At 42.6% G+C, this 23974-nt stretch overlaps 1 protein-coding gene across 1 annotated transcript in view; it reads left to right on the top strand.

Annotated features, from left to right (window-relative positions):
* Positions 1-23974, top strand: part of UST (uronyl 2-sulfotransferase) — a 263471-nt gene that overhangs the window by 161421 nt on the left and 78076 nt on the right. Inside the window, exons 4-5 of the mRNA XM_081036357.1 lie at positions 8423-8502; positions 16925-17078. Of these exons, the coding sequence (XP_080892483.1) occupies positions 8423-8502; positions 16925-17078 (234 nt within the window). The remainder of the gene's footprint in view (positions 1-8422; positions 8503-16924; positions 17079-23974) is intronic.

The raw sequence follows: 23974 nt of genomic DNA, 5'->3' as shown, positions 1-23974 counted from the left end.
ATGTTATCTTCTGGAACATCGTCATAACGTACTGAATGTGTCCATCTGGCTGACGATCTTAACTGGAGCTTATTTTCAGGGTAGGTCTTATTTTCGGGGAAGCATGGTACATGATACACTGGAGGGTAGTTGTCGTCTCTCTCCCTCTCTCTCGCTCTCTCCCCCTGTCTTCCTCCCTTCCTCCCTCCTAAATTTAAAAAAATCTATTTAACAGAATAAGTCACTGAAGGGATTATTAAAAAGGAAAGGGAACATGAAGACACCAAATGTTAGAATGCCTATAAAAATCCCATTACATCTGCCCTTATAGAAATAGAAATATGTTTGAAGTTTATATTTTAGAAAACTCTGCCTCAACAGAAAAACATGGACAGCTGCTGCAGGCCGAATAGTGGACCTTTGCAGGGCATGTAATGCCAACCTGTGATGACGTCATTTCATTTATACTCTAAAGCCAAATTTAAATTTCTTGGGCTAGCTTTGTTAGTCTCTTGGAATATGAGACTGCATATAATTTGAAAGATACAGAATGATTTTCCAGAAAACATGGGGTGTGATTTCCAAAAGATTCATAACCATCCTTGTTAACTGTCTAATGCTACATTTCAGGACACTGCTATCAGGACAATAAAGGTCAAAGTGTCACAGGCATATGACAGACATAGAATTCAAAATTATTTCATGCTTGTTAGAGAAGGGCAAAATTGTTGGCACCGGGGTTTAAAAGATCGAGAAAGCAGATACTTTTACTATCTTTTATTTATATTGAAGCTACTGAGGATCACAAATTGGAAACAGTATCTACTCCATGCTACCCTGTTTCCCGGAAAATAAGACCTAGCCGGACAATCAGTTCTAACAGGTCTTTTGGAGCAAAAATTAATATAAGACCTGGTATTATATTATATTATATTATATTATATTATATTATATTACATTAACCTGGTCTTATCATAAATTAAGACTGGGTCTTATACTAATTTTTGTTCCAAAAGATGCATTAGAGCTGACTGTCCAGCTAGGTCTTATTTTCAGGGAAACACGGTAATTGTTTTATTTTATTATTTCACTTAACTCTCTTGGACCTAAAACCATACCAGAGAGTAGGTATAATTCCCTATTTCATGGATGAGAAAACTAAGACAACCAGATTGTCACTTTCCAAATAAAATAGAATAGAATGACTGACTATCTGTGACACCTGAACTTGAACTTAGACCCTTCTGAATCCCAGAGCCATTCTTTCTTCTGAGGCTGTGGTGGTCTGTTCTGGCTGCACAGCAGGATCTCCAGCAGAGCCTTTTAACACTGTAGTTGCAATGGTTCTTCTCCGGAAGTTTCTAGGGTACAGTCCAAAAAACGTTTTGTTTTTTTTTAAATAATAAAATGCCACAGGAGAGTCTACAGTGCAGACAGAGTTGAGAATCCCTGTCAAAACTATTGCATCAGCTTTGCCCTAAGCACGTTTCTGAGATTCCTAGTTCCCTAACACACTGGAAAAAAAAAAATCATAATTAAATAAATTTGGGAAATGTTGGCCCTTTGTCCCCTTCTAGGAGACTCACAATTATTCACATTTTAAAGACTGCAAATTCTTTCAATTAAAAACAAAATTAAAAACCTGTTTCCCTGGCTTTCACCTAGTGTCCCCCAGTCTGCGTTGGCCAGGGGACTCTTTATAAGTGTTTGTAGGTCTCTTGTGCATCCCTGAGAACTCCAATTCAGGTTGGGAAATGCTGGCCATCACATCTGCTGTGTGACTCTTTTCAACAGCTATTCAGATTATCAAAATCTTGAAAAGTATGCCAAGGAGGTGGAGAGAGCGACCCTGTGCCTGTGCGCTCTCCATGGCCATAGCCTCTTGGTCAAAACCAGAATTCTTTTACAATGTTTTAAACTTCTCTTTTCCATTGCTCTCCCCAATTCTGCAAGTTCCAAGTCTGGCTGTGGCTAACAAAGAAAACTCACCTAAAGAAACCGTGTTGGATTTGGAAAAGATCTAGAGGGCACAGGAATTCCTCCGAGGCTTTCCTGAGGCAGGGTCAGCTGGCCTCAGTTCAAAGGAAAAGGTTCACTCATTCATTCTGAAGCAGGTCTTTCCATTGTTTCTTCACTTTGATGACTATTCCCTAGGGACCTACTATTAATGCTATATATTGAGCACCAGACAGCACACATGTTCGTCTTATTTCTAATCCTTTAATCAACATTATTAGGAAAGTATTATCACCCCATTTTATAGGAAGGAACAAGTATTCATGAAAAATGTGGGAGAATAAGGCTTGAAGGTGAACCTGTGTCAAATCCTGGAGAACTCTGAATACAAGGCTGAGGAATTAGAATGTTATTCAGTGGGCAGTGGTGAACTGTAAAAAGAGGGGGGCGGGGAATCTTAACCATGATGGGCATCAAAATCTTCAAGGGAGCTTTTCACAACACATTTCTAGGTCCTACTACAAAATACTGAGTTAGACTCTTAATGGTAGAGCCTAGGTATTTGTATCTTTGGGGGGGGGAAAGCTGTCCAAGGGATCCCCATACACAATTCTAGTGAAGAATCATTGCTTAAAAGGTTCTAATTATTAGAAAGTTTTCCTTGTATTAAAACAAATCTTCCACTAAGGAAGAAAAATTCGTCTGTCGCCTGAGACTCCCTCAAACCTCTGAAGATGTCATGTGTCCCCTGAAGTTTTATTGAGTGGTGTGTCCTCAGGAACCTGCACATTTGTCCCAGGAACCTTACCTTTACTTGTTATCTTTTGGAAACGTTTCCTTAGAATGACACTCAGAGTTTCCTGACTTTAGAATAGGAAGGACAGTGTCCACAGGCATCAGAGTTGTTCTGACCCAACCTTGGAATCAAACTAAAAATTTAACCAAGTCCATCTCCAGGCCACACGATGTATTCACCCAGCCCTGCAAACAAGGTCTTATCTTGGAGTCCTATAGACAAAAGCTGAGTCGTCTAATGGAAACCAGGTGGAAAGAAAAAGCAAAAAGGAGGAAAAAGCAAAAAGGCCAGAATAATTAAAATATATTTTCTTCTCTACTTCCCATTGTAACTGCGAAGTTGATTTTCTCTATTCAGACCCAGCCATGTTTGCCTAGTTCATGTCCTTACGCCCCCTGGCGGACTTCTTCCTCATTGCAGGCATGTGTTGCTCTGACTGTACAGTCCTGAAAGTGAGAAGACTATCTGGCCTCCTGCTAGAAGGGCTCCCCTATGAAGGAGGGCTACCCCATGTAGGTAACCTGAGGCTTCAAGCCATCCTCCCAGCCTCTGAGGTTCAAAGGCCACAGAGTTCTCTTCTGATCTACTTCTTATTGGGCTGTGATGTGTTAATAAAAGCAACATGTCTTTCATTTAAGATGTTTTGCAAAATTATAGCACATCTCAATCTAGTTGTTCCCAAGTGACACAAGAATTCAGACCAGAGTGGGGTCATTACTATGACTGCTAGCAAACACTTCCTAAAGAATTCAGGAGCAAAGCATTTTACGAACTAGCTGTGTTTGTATAACTGCAGGTATAGGTTTTCTGCTCTGCCTTCCCAGCCAGTTAGGTTGAAAGCAAAAGATTAGAAATTACTTCCTGGCATATCCTCTGCATTATAAACTGTTTGACTCTTGCCTTTTTTTAAAAAAAACCCTTAATTCTATCTCATCTTCAGATGCACTGTGATTTAACTTCTTTAAATACATTCCAAAACATACTCATAGTTATCTTTCTTTTTTGTCAGCATTTTAAATTCATTTCTGTTCTTGTTATAATATATGCTGTTTCCCCACCTAGAACTGAAAAAATATATATATTGTCTCTAATATTTTAATGCTTTTGTTTTTTATTATTTTTAATGCTTTCCCACATTAAACCTTCTTTTGAGTTTTCAGTGCATCATGTGAAAGGTAGAAAATTTATATCCCCATAAACCTTATTAATTCTCTTATTTGGCTAGCCAACCTTCCTCCCATTTTAAGTTATGTATAGATCAAATAACAGTGTGAATGGTGAGGAAATTGCAGCTCGGTGATAAAGAACAGGATTTTTGGTGTCAGACAGACTTGGATTGGAATCCTGGCTCCACGTTTTTTTAGCAGTGAGAACTTAAACCATCCATGTAGCCTTTCTGTGCCTCCGTTTTTTAACATGTAAATGTGCATAATCATACCTAACTCACGGAGTCATTTGACAGCCTGTGTATCAAGAGCTTCTAGGTACAGTGCATAGCCTTGGGACCATTCAGAAAATGGTAGTTTGTTTGGTGTTGTTATGTCTTAGATGTTGTAATAGCAAAACTGTTAGCTCCACGTGACAGCAGGGTAATGAATGTATACAGGTCTGTCCCAGAAAGGGAGAACTCATTGCCTGATTGATAATTCAGTCTTCAGTGAACAATACATTTCTTGACTCCAATTTATTTTTCTAACGGGGGTATCTTCATTATATAAACAATTATTGGGCTATATGATCTGCACAGGTACCTTGGCTTGGTTTTCTGAGGGGATATATCAAGCCTGGCCACAGCTGTCAAGGAGCTACCAATCTGGTCTGAAGCTAGCACACAAACTCAACTGTAATGTAACAGAAAATAATATCCTGGAAAATCCTCAAAGTACTGTGGGAAGTCAAAGGAGGAAACGTCATTTCTATTCAAAGACGTTCAAAATCAGACCCATTTCCCCTCTCTTCTGCAGCTATGTCTGTAGTCCCCATCTCTACAATGGGTACCACCATGGGTTCAGGTCCAACCTGGGGCTCTGAGAAGGACGCTCTCTCCTTCCCCTCTGCCGCCAGCTGGACAGGACACAAGGCCCAGCAGTTTCTTCCTCATTAACGTCCTAAGACTTTTCCATCTGCCTTCACTTCCTTTGCCTTCGTTCTGTGGTTCTCAAACGTTTATACCTTAAAACCTCCTGGAGAGCCTGTTAAAACACAGATTGATGGGCCAACCTCCAGAGTTTCTTCTAATTCAGTAGGGTTGGGCTGGGGTGGGGCCTGAGGATTTGCATTTTCTGACAAGTTTCCAGTTGATGCTGATGCTGACGGTCTGGGAACCACACTGAGAAGTCCTCTCTTACTTCATTACATCATTTCCTGTTGACATTAGTGCACTGTCTTCCTAGGTAGGTCACCTGTCTCTAAACCTTAACCATTCTTCACGTTCTCCATTCTGACCTCAGATCAGGGGGAAAAAATCCTCTCTGGCTGTGGATTTCGCAGAGGATACATTTCAGAATCCTTTCTGTGACCTGCAGAGCCCTCAGTTACCAGGCTCTTACCTTCCTCTCTGGTCTTACCAACTGCCTTCCTGATCCCATGCCCAATCTCTGGTCCGTAGAACTCCTGGCAGTTTTCATACCCGTGTCATTTCGTGTTTTGTCCTTTGCATTTTGTTGTTCACTCTGTCTACAATGCCGTGGGTCCCTTTCTTCACTTGCTAACTCCTATAGGTCCTTTCAAACCGCTCAGGAATGCCTCTTTGGGAAAACATTACCTCTTTATCTGCAGGCAGGGGTGGGTGCTTCAGCTCTGTGCCTTCTCCTCCATGGTGGTCATCACATGATGGTACCTGCCTGCTAGTCCACCTTCCCCACAAGATTCTGAGCTTCCTGAGAGCAAGAACCAAAATTTTTACCTTTATAGCCACAGCTCCAAGAAGTATATTGCTTGACACAGAGTTGGAAATCAGTCGATATTGAATGAAGGGAGAGATCCAGGAAGGCTACTTTGAGGAGGTAGATATTTTAGTTAGATATAAAGAGTAGTTAGGATTTGGACATGGAAAGAGAAGAGGAAGAACATTCCAGAAGAGGAAGCTTGAGTCTGGACATGATATGAGGAAGGAACAAGGAGGGGTGTGGTTTGGCTGGCCACAGGACGTGTGGTCTTGAGAGCCAGTTGAGGGAGATAGTAAAGGGAGAATGAACGTGACTTAGCAAGAGACTAAATGTAGAGGTCCAGGAAAGACCCAGATCAAATATGAGAATATGAAGAGTATCGTTAACCAGAAACAGACTCTCCAGAGATGGAGTAAGCCGAATAAGGAACAAAGATGGGTGAGGATCAAGCGTGTGGTTGTGGCCATGGTAGATTTACGGACACCACTGGGATACATTCCACTGTCTTGTCCTTATGTGTCTTCCCACTAACTTTATTCTTGTTTTGATCTCCAGGGTTTAGTAAGAGCTAAATAAATGCTGATGAATGGATGAATGATGAACGAGTGAATGAATGAATGAATGCAATGGAATCAGAACAAAGGCCAGCAGTGGGTCTGCATGAGACAAGGAAAAGAAGTGGGGGTAGCCTCTGTGATGATTTTAGGTAGTGCATTGCCACCCATTATGCCACCCATGCAGATAAGACACAGGCAAGAGAAAAGGCATGCTGCTGGCAACAATGGGACTACCAGGATGGTAACTCGGGTGATAGACATCAGGGGTTCAGGAGACCATTGCATCTCCCTACAAATAGGAAAAGTCTTAGCATTTGTAAAGACAATCAAATGACATCTTGAACATGATGCCTCAAACCTACGCTATGGTACTTCTTAAGTGCCATTACAATTTGGTGTGCAGTGACAAAATATATGAAAGCTGAAATAAACTCTCTGACTTCACTGTACTAATGCAATAAACATGAACATTAGTACCTTTATTCTGTGTTTAAAGATATGTCTACACAGAGTTATGCCTTGTCACTGCTCATCAATTTTTCCTTGTGAAATAGACAGCTTTATGACTGTTATGACACTGTTCTCAGAATCTAACCACTACTTTTCTTTCATGAAATTTAACATGTTGACATGTGTTTAGAGAATGTAATATAATGTTGAATGTATGAAAGAAACGGTTTTTCTTCTGACCTGTTTTTCCAGTCTTCTTGTACAATACTAGAGGGCTTTCTCATATTACTCCTATGTGTGCAGAGAACTATCTGAATAAAAATATTCTAGAGATTAAGGCAGTAAATGATATTTACATTACAACATGGTAAAAAGCTACATTTTTAAGCAGACATCCTCAGACACCTTTGGTCGTGCTCCCAAATTAGTAATTGTATTGACAGTTTCATCAAAAATCAAAATTTACAGTGTGACCAAACAGGAAGTTTTATTACCAAAAACAAGTGCTGGGGCATGAGGAGGTGGGGTAAGAGAAATGTAGAGGATAAACAGTAGCTAAAAGGACAGAATTCAATTTCCTTTTATGCTCAAGCTTAGGTAGACCACTGTTCACCCCAGTGCCTGCCACTGACAGACAGACAGGGTTATGAAACTACCAATCATTTACTTTTAAAATTCAGTTTCATTGCTTCAATCATTGTGAGTATGAATATCTAATAAAAGGATTAGGCATTGACTTCCTAGTGTAACATCTATAAAACATGTACTAGTTGGAGTTAATTCATTTACCAAATATTTATTGAGCATTTGTTGTGTGTGTCACCCGGAGCTAGACAAGAGGGAACCAAGGCAACCAGGTTTTTTGTCCTGCTTGAGTTCCAGACTCTCATTTTATTGTTGTGCTACTGTGGTTAACACGTCAATGACCATTTTTGTTTCCAGTTTTCAACTTGAACTATTTCATGAAATATGCTGCTCTTCTGATGTATGTAGCTCCAGCGTAGCAATTTTCGATGCGCTTCTTAAAAATTCCAGTGTGTCAATTTTGATGAGGCCAATCAGAAAAACTAAGGGAAGTGGAATTCAGAAAGTCAGGGAATCATAAGAATGCTTGGAATTTCTAACCGATTTTACTAAACGTTTTCTGTATCATGACATGTTCCAGAAACCATAAATGTTAGTTTATATGAATATAAACTACTTTTTTGCCTTGCTGATAACTGCAAATAAATAATCCAGATGACCACCCACCAAAAACCAAGATGTTTGGGAGTGGGGGGTATGTGTTTCCTAGGAAATATTTGCTTTGTAAATTTTTATAATCAAAGAAAAAAATAATGAGATATTGCCTCATTTTACTCCCACTTTTAAATTCTGTGAACCAGTTCCAAATATTTCTGTAAATCCCAGTAATATCGTTATAGAAATATAAAATGATGATTAACCTCTTGTCTTGATTTGACTTTAATGGGGGGGGGGTAATTAAAGGCATTTTCTTAGTTTTATTTCAGTACAGTAACACACTGACTTCTCCAGTTAAAATTAATTAATCTGTCACATTGTTTTCATGGTAGCAGTCAACTAAATTAAATCCAAGACTGTAAATCTGGATAGCACGGTTTTATTCAGGAAGACGCCTTATGTAAAGTTCATAAATGTTGCACAAAACACAGCTGTTTGGCTCTAGTCCAAGAGGTAATAAGGGAAGATAAAAGGAGGTGGGGAAATAACCTTTAGCTTGATATAGCTTGGAAAATTAGATCCTACATATGCTAATTCTGTACTTTTTTTAATAGATGGAATTGATTAAAAATATAAGTACTGCCGAACAGCCCTATTTATTTACTCGACATGTTCATTTCCTCAACTTCTCAAGGTAAGATATTTTCCAGTTTAATGGTTCTTTCATTTCGTTTTAGTACTCAGACTCCTTCTAATGAACAATTACTTTTAAATATACCTTCATTTGCAAGGTAGTGTAATTGCCCTTGTAAAGACATTTTTAATCCTGTTATTTTGGCTGTGGAGGGATCAAGATTTGAAATATTTGGATAGAAACTTCATTTCTTTCCAGACTCCTACTCTTAAATCTTGTGAAAAGTTGAAATTATTTTTAATGAGAAGCCATTTGACCTGATAGTACTTGGGGGGAAAAATAAATAAATCAGGTTTTGTATTGAAAGAAATGAAGTGGGAGGTAAGAGATGGGTATTTAACAGAAATTATTTCATTGCACACTTTTGTACAATTTGAACCCACACAGGACTCTGGAAATAACTTCGTGGTGGAGTAATATGTATTTTATAGGATCCAATACACCAGTACCAGCCTCGCTGCCTACCTTTTTAATACTCCATCTGAATATTCTAAGCCTTGCATCTTGCTTGCTCCTGGGTATTTTAGAAATCTGTTTTTCCTTCAGCTGCGGGAGTCTTCTGATAATAACGCCAAACTTGAAATTTAGGTTTTCACACCCTCGATCTGTGAAGGAGCTAAATGCAGGTTCTGGGCATTCTCCTTTCCAAGGATTCATTTGTATTGGTTCCCCTGTCACGGTTTTGCTGGAAACTGGAAGTTCTCAGACTCCTCCTCTGAGGTTGGCCCAGGTCTGAGCTCGCAGTCATATCAGCTGACATAATGCGGGGTCCAAGGTCAGATCCCGACCAGCCCGGGACGTAGGGCTCCCTCACTGTTATACCCGCGGCACAGTAGGACTGCCCAGGCCCACAGAGGAGCAGCAGACTGTCTTCCTCACTGGTGCTGATCTGATGATCACCAAAGGCCAGGCACCCACGAGACTCTGAGAGGTCCCAGCTCCTGAGTTTGCACCGGGCAGGCACAGCTGCCCTGCCAACAAACCTGGGGGTGGAAGAAGGTTTTAGCCTTCAAAGGACTTCCCTGCTGTGCAGCAGACCCTGTGCAAATTAAGTATAAAGCGAATGCGGTTTAGCAAAGCAAGTAAGTAAGTAAGCAGCAAAGAGGAGATGCTGCTTTATCTTTGAAAGGAAGCCTCCCCTGAAGTTCCCCCTGCCTGCCAGATAACCAGAGTTCCCTTGGGAGGGGTATAGGTGAAGAGGACCACCTACAAACTCTTCTCCGTGGCCCAGGGCCATGGCTGAGAGCTTTTTATAAAGCCTTGTTACCCGATTGTCTGGGGTATGTGCCCTGCCTCTCACTTCCGGTTGGCCAAGAACATACAATTCAACCTAATTAGATAATGAGGACTTGTTAGCTATTTCAGGCATTGTGTTGTATGACTTGGAGAGAGTCAGGCATGGCCCCTCTGACCCTTACACTTCTCAAGAGCTTCCTTCTGCATCACCCCCCACCCCCATATGTCCTCCAACCTCATTCATTTAAGTCTTCTTGCTTCAAGGTCAGATCTTTACAACCCAAACAAATTGCAATGCAACAGATTTTGATAATTAACTCAGGACAGTGTAAAACTTTAATGACAAGCCAAAGCCGCTATCTTAATTGGATCAACAGAGCTGGGCAAGGCGTGATGACCATATTTTATCATGGCCTCCCGCTGTCAAATACATGGTCAAGAGTTTAATCTTGATTAATTTAATTCTGAAAGAAAAAAAAAAGATGGTAAACACCTTTAGAAGACACCGCATCTGCAGAAAACAGTGTTGGCCTGGCTATCGGGGACCTCTGGATGTCAGACCCTCCCACGGATCATGATTCTGGGCAGGCAATTTAACCTTTGGGAAGGGGAGAATGTCTGTTTTTTCATCTATAAAATAGGGATAATTCCAGCCCAGCCTGCCTTGTAGGGATGTCCTAAGCACATAAAGTTTTTCAAGTTCTTGAGAAGAAGGATATTTTATGTATTCAAGGTAGCCTTTTAAAGGCATTTCTTTTGTTTTTTTTAAGTTTTTAATTAAATTTATTGGGGTGACATTGGTTAATAAAATTATATAGGTTACAAGTGTACAATTCTATAATACATCATTGGTACAGCCACTAAATGCCTAAACAAAGGCATTTCTGTAGACGTCTCAGTCAGCCTGCAGTTTGGCTCATGCCTCTAGGTAGCCTCCAGATGTCTCTAGCTAATACCTTAATGACAGGGCCCTGCTCTCTGGTCTCTCCTCCCTCCATTCCATTTTGTTCAATTAAATGCATGTTTATTGAAGACCCTTTGTCTTGTGTACATGGCCCTAGAACGGGGGATTCTGCAGTGAATGGTAAATGTTCCCCTTGACTTCCGGAAACTGTAAGATCTTCTTCCATTGAGGAAGAAGTGGCAACCAAATGTGATGAACTTGAAGAGAAAGAGTCACAGTGTTTCCTTGAGAGGGAGGTAGAACTCCCTCCCTGCAAAAGGAAGTCTGGAAGGCATTGCAAGCAGGAGCCATTGCTGCTGGGATGTGAGGGATGGGTTGGCTTTAGACAGATTGAAAGGGAGGGACAATCGGTGGCACAGGGACCAGCATGGACAAAAGCCAGACAACCAGAGGGACCGAGAGGAATTCCCTAAATAGGAGCTAGAGGGTGGGCACAACTGGAATGGAAAGGCAGCAAAGAGTTGTAAGCAGGGAAAAGTAGAGGCTGACCTGATCAGCTTTGCTCCTTTCAAAAGCTCGTGCTAACTGTGGGATCAACCTCACCCCCATTTTCCTCCCCACACACAAGGCCTCCAAAGACAGGAATAGAATGACAAATTGGGCTTTCATACATTACAGGATGATGTGATACTCAGAACACAGGAAGTTAAAAATCACCTTTCTCTTTTTTAAGGGAATAGCTTTATTTAAGGAAAATATTTCAGGTATAAATGCCAACTGGGGACATAGAAAGAAAGTCCCCAAATACACAATCAGAGAAAAACAACTAAATTGGGACTTGTTAAGAGGGCTTTCACATATTTTTAAAAATGAGTTCTATATTTTGAATTATAAGGCATAGAGATAATTAAGCTGCTCTTAAGAATACCCTGATCATTACTGACAGGCGTATGGTTAGCTTGTTTCAAGGTAATGAAGTTATTCAGAGAAGAATTGGTACTGCAGCCTAATAGTCTTTGTTGATATTTTATTTCTAATCTTCCTTGCATTCGTAACACACAGCAAGATACTTGCCAGTGAGCAGAATATAAGAATGAAAGTCTATCCTCTCTCCCCACACCTTCTTTTGCACCTAAATTTTCTGAAAGTCTGAAGTGTATGGTATTATACCAAAATGAATTCCCCCTTAATCCTTTTTTTCCTATTAAATAAGTCATTCTTACCTTGAAATTTAGACACTCTGAGTAATGCAGAGTGCTATCCTGTGAGCTTCTGGCTATTCAATAGCTGACTTAGTTATTTCATTTATTCATCAACTAGGCACCTTGCTCTGTTCTCCTCTTTCCTCTCATTAGAGCTAGACGGAACCATTTCTCCATATCCAGTTTTATTCATTCAACCATGGAAAGCAATAGCATCAGACCAGTCTGGTGTTTTTGTAGTTACCTCAGGGAAAGTTTCCCGAGGAGAAAAACTACAAGCACAGCAGAATTTTCAGACTTTGGTATGGATCTGTAAGGTTTTCTGCGATAATGCTCTTTCACATAGATTTTGAACTGCCTGAAAATTCAGGCCAGACAACTGTTTTTCACCCAGACTACCTGGATAATTGAGTCAAAATTACCTTGGCCAAAAAGATGCAACTCTTTCGTGTGATGTTTAACTAGGAGTTTCAATCTTTGCATACTGTGGTTTCCTGTGTCTGTTCTCAGTTGTTGAAGTAATTTAAAGAATTAACCATTTTGGAAAAAGTTGAACTTCCCAATATCAACACCATCTCTTTAAGTATTCTTAGATAGATACATTGGACAGAATGTGATGGACAGTTCAATTTGTTTTACCTCTGCCCCTACTTTTCATTTGCTTGTTTTTTTCTAAGCGTCTTTTTTGTGGGGAGAAGTAATTCTGTTTCCAATCTGCAGTTTCCTTCAACCCCCAGCTTGGGTCTTACAGGGAAACGTTGTCAATACACTAAATGATTTCAAACTACCACCTCCTTTAACCTTTCTCATGTCACTCCTCCTTTCTCACCTTCTCTTGCTTCCATTTCTATTTCCTCTTTTATCTCAGATGGTGGCTCCAATGCTAACACTAATTTGCAAAAACAAACGTTTAAAAATAAATCAATCACTAGAGAAGCAGTCAGGGTGCAATATACAAGGGGAAGTGTTTTGGGCCAGTCCTCTCTTTTCTTAAAGGGAACTTTTAATTATCGATGTGAGCCAAGTCTGCCCTCTGATGGCATTATTTAACAAAACAAATCAGATCCTGCTAATTCCATAATTTCACCAGTTTTCTACATCTTATTTCTAAATGTTGACTTTGTTTTTATTCTCATTAGCAAAGTGCTCCATTTTAATTCTGTGCGCTGGAAGTCTTTTGTAGTAGTGACAGGACCCTCAAACTTTGAAGAGCACACCAAAATAAAAATTGATGTCAGCGGTAATTAAACACTTTCTTTACCTACTTCAACAGAAGTTTGTTTTGAAATGAGAGCTTTCTCTCAGTTTATCCTATTTAAACACAGCTGCACTTATCTTCCTAAAATGGCACGCTCTTCCTCACTGTTCTAGTTTCACTTTACAGTGAGTGGACCTCTGCTGCCACATGCGACTACACGCTTTGTTGGCCAGTCAAGGATTAGTACAACCTGGACTTTCCCTGAGCTCACCTCCCTGCACACTAGGAAGGACCTTCCTCCTTGTCATCTACTTACTTCCTGCCTTGTCGAGTCACCTTCCTCTCCAAGCAGGATTCCTAACTCTAGTGGTTCCACTGCCCTCCTCTCTTCAGACCATTTGTCTCACTTTCTGCTTAGTAAATGCTTCCGCCCTCAGGACATGCCAGGCAGCAGAGAGTAGTTCAGTCTCTTCTCCTGGTGTTTTGTGATGGGGGTGGGGGACCCTATCCTGGGAAGCCAAGGGGTGAAGTGTCCACTGTACATGGTTGTGAGGATAGAGAGCAGACCTCCCATATCATGGCTGGCTCATTACTTGGATTAGCTTCCAGCAAAGGACCGTTAAATAACCACCTCTACTCTCCTCCTCCTGCAGGCAGCTCCTCATCCTGCTTCCCCGTGCCCCCCCAACAGTCATATGATGACCTTTCTCTGACTTTGAAGTGTCTCCTCCCTCACTGACAGGGATCAAAGCTGTGGGCCTCTAGCCTGGGGTACTTTTCATTTTTAATGTAGGTAATAGTACAAGGATAATCTCTACTTTCAAGTCAGAGGTTTTAAAAAAGACAGACTTTGAGTAGAGTGGTGGCTTCAGGGGCTAGAAGGAGGGGGCAAACAGGAGTTATTGTTTCATGGGCACAGAGTTTCAATTTGGGATGATGAGATGGGTGGTGATGATGGTTGCCCAATACTGTGGATGTACTAAATGCCCCATAAAAATGGTGAAAGGGGTAAATTTTATGTTATGCACATTTCACCACAATTAAAAAAACAAAAAGAAGATACATTTTCAAGAACTGTTTTGAGTCATAGAAAACGCTGCTACAGTAAGTGGACAAAATCGTCTTCATTCTCCAGAATAATTCTGGTCTTAAGTCTTGTTATGTAATACATGTGATGAGATTCCAGGAAGGATATCATTAGCATTTTGATGAACATATACCTAAAATTTTTCCCCAAGTGCTTCGTGTAGTAGTGATTGGCAAGGTGACTGATGATGTTGATGAGTTAATTGAGGTAGCAGTGTGGGACAGATGTTCCAGGAAATGCCCCAAATGAGATATTTGTGAATGCAGGAAAAGGTGAGAATCTTTCAGTTATTCCTAGAGAATTCATTATAGGCTGCTATAGATCTTTATCTTCTCATTAAGAAAGTAAATAAATAAGAATAATATGACAAATTTGCCGAGGGTCAGATGGAGACTCCCTGGGGAATTAAAGAGTTGGTAAATATGACCTGTGAATAAATGAATGTCAAAGAAATGGGAAATACCTGCTATTTCAGGATGACTTAAAAGAGAGCTCCAAATATGCAGTGGTTATTGCGGTGAGCAAGGGACAGAGGGTGTGTGGTTAAGTGAAAAACAAAATCTGTCTGACTCCTCTACTCTAATGTGTGCATAAGACGCAACCTGTAGTCTGTCACCAGCTGTAGTCACCACAATTTTGTAAGGCTCGATATAGACCAAATTAGAGCTATGGACTATAAATTGAAGTGAAGTAAGTCCCAAGACAAATGCTAACAGAATTTTTTCATAGAAACACACACAAAAAAGTTAAAGAAATTAGAGTTGAAGCCAAAAAGGCGAAAAGTGGTAGAAGCTAATCCTTTGTGTGCAGTGGATCAAACAAAAGGCAGTGTGCCTAAATGGAAAAGGAGGAATTTTGGCTAAGCGTAACAGACTCCTCAACTGTCAGGTTGACCCGTGGGATGCACTTCACTGGGAGACTGTGGAATCTTCTCTCAAGGGTTTGAACAATAAGGCTGAGGGTTGGCTACCTGGGATGGGGTTGGGAGTGCGACACAAAGCATCCTCACTCTAGAATGCAGTCAGTGGTAGGCAATAGGTTCGGGTGACCCCAAAGACCTCCTAAGGCGGACCAGGAGTTCTGGCCAGGATTTAAAAATTACTGAGAGAAGAAACTGATCATGAGAGTGAGAAATGTATTTCCCTCCACTGGCACGGGGACACAGGGTGGTAGTGTTCTGGCCTCTTTATTGTAACTGACATGACACTTCTGATTTTGGCAGTTGGGGAGGGAGCCGTTTATTCTAAAAAAACACGGACTGACAGGCTGAAACTATTATCACTGTTGCTTTCTGGAAAGGGGGAGATATATATTAAACACCTCTCACAGAAATTTCTAGGGAGAGGCTATTATATTATCTGATAATTACAAATAAATTCTTAAACCATCTAAAACTTCTGTTTTGGAAAGTTGTTCTGAAATTTTCGCATTGGGTTGCAATGTGCAAACAGGAGCAATTCACTCATGCTCAACAAGTCTTGTCAATCATGACATCTCTAGCCTTCAAGGGACCATGGCTGTGACCTGGCCGAGAACCATCTCTTAGTGGGAACGTGACTGGACAGTTCTGCTAATTAACAGTAATGGCCACTCTTCACATGACACAGAAGTACAGTTGAGGTTTTTAAGAGCATGATGCAATTTCTGAGGGCTTAATTGCATTCACATCTGGTGTTCATGCTTTGTCTTCCTAATCCCTAGCATTACTATTTTAGTTGCTCTTTATCGTAGGTATGAAACACATTTAATTTAAAAGAGGAAGGTACGTCTTAGGTGATGGTGGTCAGCTGGTGGTTGGTACAGCTGACTTCTGGGACTATTAGTTGTTCATTAAGTTGTGTGATTGTCACTTTGTGTACGTCTGGGAACTTACAAGATTCATATTAGCACAGCTAACCTTACTCTTGAACAACATGTTTTCCAGTGTGGTGTTTTCGAAGTTCCAGAGTGTTATTCCTATGTCCTAGATGTGATTAAAATGGAACCCCTCCATATTTGTTGTATTTTTATCTACAACCACTTGCCCCCACTCAAGGATAACTAACTACCTCAATTTTTGTTGTGTTCATTAGATCACTCACATTCTTATTTTCATCAGTTCTGGAATCTTCTTTCCATGCTTCAGAGCATAGATTCTGAACCCAGACCATATCCTGGCCCAGCTACACATGACTCAGCCTCTCTCTGCCTCAGTTTCCCCAGGTGTCAATGGGGAAAATTATGGTTTGTATTGTATTGCTGCGTTGTGAGGTTTCTGTGAGTGGGACACACTAAGTATTCACAGCAAGGTAAATAGTGAGCATTTAAGAAATGTTGGCTATTATTAATCCACTTAATGCAGAGCTCCTTACCTGAGACTGTCTAAATTAGAATGTGGGTTAAGTCCTATTTCACCCAGAAGGCAATCAGAATGTACCAATCAGTTGAAAGATTCACTAAGGGCCAACCAGGTGACTACAAATCCAGTACAGCCTGACCGGCCCTCAAGAATCTACAGCCTAGTGAGAAAACAAGACAACATCTACCTTCTCATTGCCCAGTACTGTCATTTGTATAGTACTGTGCTTTGAAACCGTCCTCGCAGCCTCTCAACGAGTCCTTGGATGGGCTCTTTCTGCCTGATAATAAAATGCCTGTCAGGAAACACCCCTTGCTGATTCAATTATTCGCTGGTACCTTAGCAGATGGGGTCATCTGATGATAATATGATAACCTAGAGGGGAAGCTATGGGGACTTCATTTTCCTCCAGAAGTGATGGGTTGTAACCAGCTCCACATTTGTATGCTCACGTTAGGTTTGGAGGAGACCAGCCTGTCTATATCAACATCATCAGAGACCCCGTCAATCGGTTTTTATCTAATTACTTTTTCCGTCGATTTGGAGACTGGAGAGGAGAACAGAATCACATGATCCGCACTCCCAGCATGAGGCAAGAGGAGCGCTACCTGGTAAGTCCTGTTGCATCCAAAACATGGCCCCTCCCTGCCCTGGGAGCTGCTCCTCCGGGCTGGGAAGCTCCCTGCCCCCTCCCGTGACATTCTGTGGCATTTCTGTGGTATTTCTGTGGCATTTCCATGGTACCTCCACGGTACTTCGTGTGGGGAGGGTACTTCCTCAGGGAGGAAGTTTTTGCCAGTGAAAAATGGATCTGGATGACCCAGATCCTAAGGAACACTTTCTCCAATGACTTTCTAGTCTTGTTTTTCTTGGTTTGTCTTTAGTGCTCGAGTTTAGGTCCCAGAGAAGAGACAGTCTATCCTAGGGAAGCCCAACCAGCACTGTTGTTGTTTCGATGTGTTTGGGGATCTCTCTTGGAGGGTCACAAAGTATGTTCTCATGCCTCAGCCCATTCAATTCCCACGGCAATCCTATGAGGGAGGGGTGTTTTCAGGGGAGGACCCTGAGACTGCAAAAGGACGCGGGACTTGCCACCAAAGTCACGTCCGGGGCACAGCTACAACGGACTGTCTCTGTGTCCTCTTAACCTCAAGTCCAAGGTTCTTTCCACCACAGCACAACAGAATTAGACCATCTTAGCAAAAATTGTTTGCTTTTTCTGCACCTTGATTTGGGACCGTCAGCCCCACAGGATGTTGGTTTTGACCCCAGTCATTGTTTCCAGGGCACAGCATTTTTTATTTTTTTTTTTAAACTGGTAGCTGTCTTTATGGTGTAGTTTGATAGATTCTGGGGAAATTTCCCCACCTGGAATTCTACCCTTAGAGATTTGCAGGGGCCCTCTTTCCAAATGTTAAGCACTGGAAAGAGCCTTGTCAGATGAGCTCATCGGATCATTCCTTGGCAAGGCCTCAGCAGGAGAGCAGTGGGCTCCTCAGAGCAGCAGAGGGAGAAATCAAGGAGCAAGGAGTGGAGGGGGGGGCCTGAAGGACACGTGACTCCTTTATGATCTGGTCCCAGCCTGACCCGGTTAGGAAGCCTTTTTCTTGTTCAAAGGATAGTTTGTTTATCTGGAAAAAGACGATCTATTGCCTTTTTTTTTTTCATAGTTGAAACTTTTTATTTCATCTCCTTGGTTCCATTAGACCCTTGAAATAAAACTGCCCCCTTTCAAAGCCTGTCCTCATTTTGGCAAGCCTGGGTGGTCAGTTGTTTGACTCTAAAGAAGGTGTTGTTTGTGTCTGGGTCGGGTGCAAGGCAGCTGTAAGGAGACCACTGTCCCCTGAGGGAGGCCCTGCGTGGGGATGAGGGCCTGAGAGGCAATGTGCAGTGTGTCCCTGTGTCCCAAGGGGGGGACCGAGCGAGGAGGCCTCTCCCTGCACACTGCACACACACGCACAGTCCCGGCTGCTGGCCTGAAACGGGTCTACTGACATACCCACATTATTCTTGGTCTCGGCGCTCCAAAGCCACTTTCTTTATCCAGTTGCCAAAAAGCAGACAGTTGTTCTCCTGGCCCTGAGCCTTGCCGAGCTGCTTAGCATACAGCTGAGAGAGGGCCAGGGCCTCTGAGCCTGCTCTGGGGGTAAAATATCATGTGATGCTCCATGGTTTGAAAGAACATGGAAAAGGGTAAAGGGATCATAGGATTTGCAGGGTTCCCGGAGGTCGTGAGGAAACTCATTTTACAGGTGCAGGAACAGGGCCTGAGTCTAGGGGTGGTTTCAGGGCCTGCCAGGACTAGAAACCTGGCCTCCTGTCTCTACAACTGTGTTGCTCGGTCACTTGGACTTTGTTTCACTTCCTGAATGGTAAAGGGAGAAGAGGACTGGGCCAAGTTCCATGCTTTTTGAGCAAATCATTCTGTCTGACATCGTCCGCACATCTTTACAAAGACATAGCTGTTCTAACATTTTTTTTTTCAAATATTTAAGCGTCTTATGGCTATTCTCCCTATTTTCTGGAAACAATTAGATTTTCTACAAGTCTCCATTTCTTTCCCAACCATTCTTCATTTGCATTTACCAGAAAATAATCTTAAAATGAACTGTTGCTAGGATGGATGAAGATTCAGATATAGTAGCCATACTGTGACAAGCAGTCCTTCGAGTCTCATTTCTCTTTGTCCAGAGTCAGAAACTCAGCTCCCGGGTGCAGAGGTGGCTGCCTCCTTTTTTGGTTTTAGAATCACAAGATGGGGCAGATCTGAGCCCAGGCACACTTGGATACATCCCAGCACCTGAGGCTCTGCTCCAGCTGGAGCCCAGTCTTCCGTATTTCCGGGGCTGAGAAATACCTGGCACTCAGTGCATAGTTGATGAGAAAATGAATGACTGCTAATTAAAAGCAAGTGTGATTTATGCGCGCGGGAAAGTATCTCATTCCTGCTGAAGCCACTCCCTTTCCCAGTCACTGAGTTCCCCTGAAAGTGAATTTCTTGAGCTCCCATTTCCACTCTGTCACTTGTGTGAGATTTGTGCTTGCTGTTCGCCTAATGTCCGCTTCAGGCAATTTCATGGTGAAATATTCAGCAGAGATAACATTTAGCACTTTCAAACTCCAAAGATGGTCAGGATGGGTCCTCACTAAACTGACTGCCACTTCACTAGGTGATCCCCATTTGAAGAGCAGGAAGAGAGAGGGGGACATTTTTCCAGGGAGAAAACGGCCACTGTGATACTGTTTATTTGGCCTGGCTATAACGCATGGAAAGTAATGCATGTTCAAAAGAAAAGATGTGTAATTTACAGCTTCTTAGTTCGTAAAGAATTCAGTGAATTATGTTGGCCCAGTTGGACTCTGGAGAAGCCTGAAAATTGTCCAACTTCAGGAAAGGTTTTCAGAAAGCTATGCATTTCCATCTGCTTGAGTTTCGGACTTTGAACGTTCTTTAGCTGTGGAAGTATATATATGAAATACTCATTTCTGGAAATTTCCACTCTTGTCTGATCGACTGAGGCTGTCCTGTGATTGAAACCTTAAGCTTTGCTTCTGTCCCTATAGCATCATTTTTCATAAAGAAAGAAAACAAATAAGAGATTCGGATGACCTTCTTTTTAAGTATTTCAGTAAAAATGGAAGTTTTCTGAATCTTTGATGGTAAAAATGTAATGTTCTTTGTCTCCGACTAGTTCAGTTCAGATTTGGTTTATGAGTGCAGGCGAAGACAGTGGCCTCGGACGTGGAGTGCTTATGTTCCCTTCTCAGCTGCCCTAGCTGGGTGACTTGGCCAGGGATTAAGTCTCTGCAAAACCTTACCTTTCTCTTCTGTACAATGGGACCATATCACCTACCTTGCCTCTCTCACATGGTTGCTAGAAGAATACACTGAACACTCTACACAGAAGTGCTTTGAAAGCTAAAACTCTCCTAAACACATTTTGGCGTGATGCTTTCATCCTTGGCTCTGTCAGTGGCTGCACGTGATCTAAAGGGACCATTTTTCCTATGCGGATGGAGGTGGGGGCGTCTCTGCTCTGGGGAGTCGGCAGGGTCTGCTCTTCTCATGTGGCTCAGGCTACACTGGGCCATGCCCTGAACCTTCTGCTGAGATCTCAAATGGCCCCACTAGACCCTGTCCCCTAGGAATTCGTTTCTAAGGAAACTGCTTCTCTTTGTGTTCCCAACAGCTGGAGACAGTTTTGATCCCAGCCTGCTGGCATACGTTTGTCCTGAGTTTATTTACTTGGAAACCTAAGCTGATGTAGGCACGAGGTTGTAAAGCTGCAGAAGCAGCACAGTCTCACCCCCCAGGGGTGGGGAGGAAAGGTGAGCTGGAGCCAAAATGCTCTGACATGCTTGTGTGAGCTGTGCAAACGACAAAGTGGCCCCTACTTGAGAGAAATGTCTTTGAAATCCATTTGTCTTGTGATGTGGCGAAAGCAGGGTCACAGGTGTTTGTAGAACCAAAGACCACTTCTGGGGTTTAGCAATACCTGCAAGTATCCTGGGAGCTTCCGGCAAACAGAAGGTGATGGGTGTGGTGGAAGTGAGGCAGGAGTTGCGTAGGAAACAACAAAGGGATTTTGGAAAAGAGGAGAGGTCATAAGAGAGTGGCAAGCCTGGAACCTACCTGGTGAGGAGAGGACAGAATGCAACCAGCCACCACCTGGGAGGCCACCAAATAACCTCAGCGATGTGTGTAGTGTGTTGCAGGTTAGCATGCTTTCCCCCATATTTGCTCATTTATCCTCACAGCATCCCCTGGTGTACGTATAAGAGCTGACTCCTCTTTGGAGGCTGGAGGGCAAGACCCATATCTTCATTTGTTTGTGTGGTTGGCAGAATCCGTGTCCTATGGTTGTAGGACTGAGATCCTGTTTTCTTGTTGGTCATCTGTTGAGCACCCTTCCCATTTTCTAGAGGCATCTACAGTCCTAAAAATGTGGTCCCCTTCCATCTTCAAAGCAACCAGTGGTGGATTGAGTCCCTGTCATTCTTGCAATCCTTCCTCCTCCTTCAATCTGACTTTTCTAACCCAGCTGAGAAGGGTTCTTCACTTTTAATGACTTATGTGATTAGATTGGGCCCACCCGGTATTCTAGAAAATATCCCCATTTCAAAGACGGTAACCTTAATCCCATCTTCAGAATCCCTTTTGCCACACAAGGTACCATATTTACATCCCAGAGATTAGGGAGTGGACATCTTTGGGGTCCATTATCTGCCTACCACAGTGTCACCAAGGACTGTTTCTTCTGTAGGGACAGGAGACGGTGGCAGGAAATGTGAGCATGACAGGCATTTTGAACTTGTCCTGTTCCATCCACAGAACGAGAGCCCCCATCTGCTTTCCATCATGCCATGCTGCCGTGCAGTGGCACCAAACTATGGTTTTTCTCTCCCTGGTCTGGAAAACCAAGTGACTTGTCATACATTTTGTGTTTTCATTCATCCATCCTTTCATTCACTATTCATTCATACAATAAATGTTGATTTAGTATTTTCTGTGTGACAGGCACTATAGGAGGAATTGAAGATAAAATGTTGAACAAAAACAGATCCTGGGTCGGTCCTCATAGAGCTCAGAGTGCTACAAAGGAGAGATCCAAAAACTACACAGATGCATGTGAAATAGCAACTGTATCACATCCTACAATGCAGGGACACGTGGCACTATCCAGGCACAGAATGGGGTAGTCTGGAGGTCAGAGAAGTGACAGTAAAAATTCCCCTAACATCTGAAGAAAAAGAAAAGGAAGCACATCTAGACATAGGGAACAGTATGTGCAAAGATCCTGTGGCAGGAGAGAGCATGGAGAGCATGGGGGTAGAGCCAGGGAAGCTGGAGCAAGGCAAGCCGAGGGAGAAGGGAAAGAACTGAGCTCAGTAATGGGGGAAGGTAGGAGTTGGGCCCCAGAGAACCTCCCAGGCCATTAAAGAGCCCTGGGGAGGCACTAAAGGATTTAAACCAAGAGCAGCATATTTACATGGATCCTGAAACTTACATTTTTGGGGAAAAAATTACTTTAGCTACAACATACAGAGTAGAGAAGGGCTCTTGCATATATGTGGATCGCCGAGTTAATCCGAGGCTACTATAGTGATCCAAGAGTGGCATTAATGTGGGAGCCAATATTTATGGGCGTGGGCCATGTTTCAGGAACAGTTCCAGATGGGAGCAGAGGTGGCAATGGGGGAGCATTTACAAATAAGTATAAGATACCTCACTGTCCTCCCAGTTGCTAACTGCCTGGCTAACAACAGAATACCCAAACTTGAAAGGCTTAACCCCAACAGGAAGAGGGATAGTCGCCCAGTGTAGCAGCACGGGAATTGTCATTGGCTGGGACATGTTTGATGAGCAAAAGAATGGTGCAGACACGTACAACCTGAGAATTCAGGTGAGGAAAGATATCAGTGAGAGTTGGGGTCCTTGGAAGAGGCTTCTTAGATGAGGTGGGATCTCAGTCTTTAGGTGAATGCAGATTAAGGCAAGAGGAAGGGTCCAGAGGACTGCAGAAGTGGAGTATTCTAGCAAAAGCTTGAGAGCCCAAGGCTTGCTCTAAGGTGAACCACCCAGCTTGGCTAGAACAGAGGGTTTAGGGAGGTGAGGAGCTTTGAGGCGGGCAATGAAGCAGTTCTCCAGATGTCCCAAGATGGGAAGCAGCGCTGCTCCCCTGGCTGCCAAATCAGGTTTGCCTGACCTGCTTTCTCCAGGGAAGCTCCCATCAGAGGCGTCAAACCCAAGGGCTGCCAGAGCACAGCCAGGTGCATCCTGCCGGCCACCTGTCAGCTGAGCTCATCTGCTCCAGACCCCGCCCCTCACTGTGAGTCAGTGGCTGCGCTGCAGCTGCCTTGCACCCCTGCTGGGACAGGTGGCTAGTATTTACCAAGGCAGGGGTTCTCAGCCTGGCAGCTCATGGAATCACCTCGGGGGCTTAAAAAACTACAGATGCCTGTGTCTCACACCCAAAGATCCCAGATTAAGCGGTCAGGGGTGCAGCCTGGGCTGTGGCATTTTTGTAAAAGCTCCTAAAGTGAAGCCAGTGTGTAGCTAAGGCTGAGAACTACTGAGTAACAACACATCTGTTCTCAGCCATACTAGCAGGAGCTGTTTTCACTGAGAGTCAGTCCTGAATATCTTCTAGAAGCTTACTTTCTGTATCCTCTGTCCGTTTGGAAAGTTCCATATTTGCCTTCCCCTCAGGAATTTTTCTGTTTATTAGGTTTTCAAGAGGCATTTGCAAATAAATGTCATTAAAGAAGTTTGATAGTATTGTGTAAGATTTCGTATATTTATGAATACTCTGTATATGTCTTAAGTCAATTGTTCTTTTTAATTGAAGTGGGTAGCACTTACTACACAGAAACCAGAGTATATTACACTGTATTCTTAAGATCTCACTTTAGGAAGTTATGTGTTAGGCAATAAAACAGAGTGCGAGCACTTTAATAAATAAAATATTTTAGCATGAGGCCATATTTTTATTTGCTGGACAAGGCA

The sequence above is a fragment of the Rhinolophus hipposideros genome (assembly GCF_964194185.1).
Source record: "Rhinolophus hipposideros genome assembly, chromosome: 3".
In the NCBI taxonomy this organism is placed as follows: domain Eukaryota; kingdom Metazoa; phylum Chordata; class Mammalia; order Chiroptera; family Rhinolophidae; genus Rhinolophus; species Rhinolophus hipposideros.
Note: the sequence above shows the minus strand (reverse complement) of the source record. Positions and strands in the feature narration are given on the sequence as shown.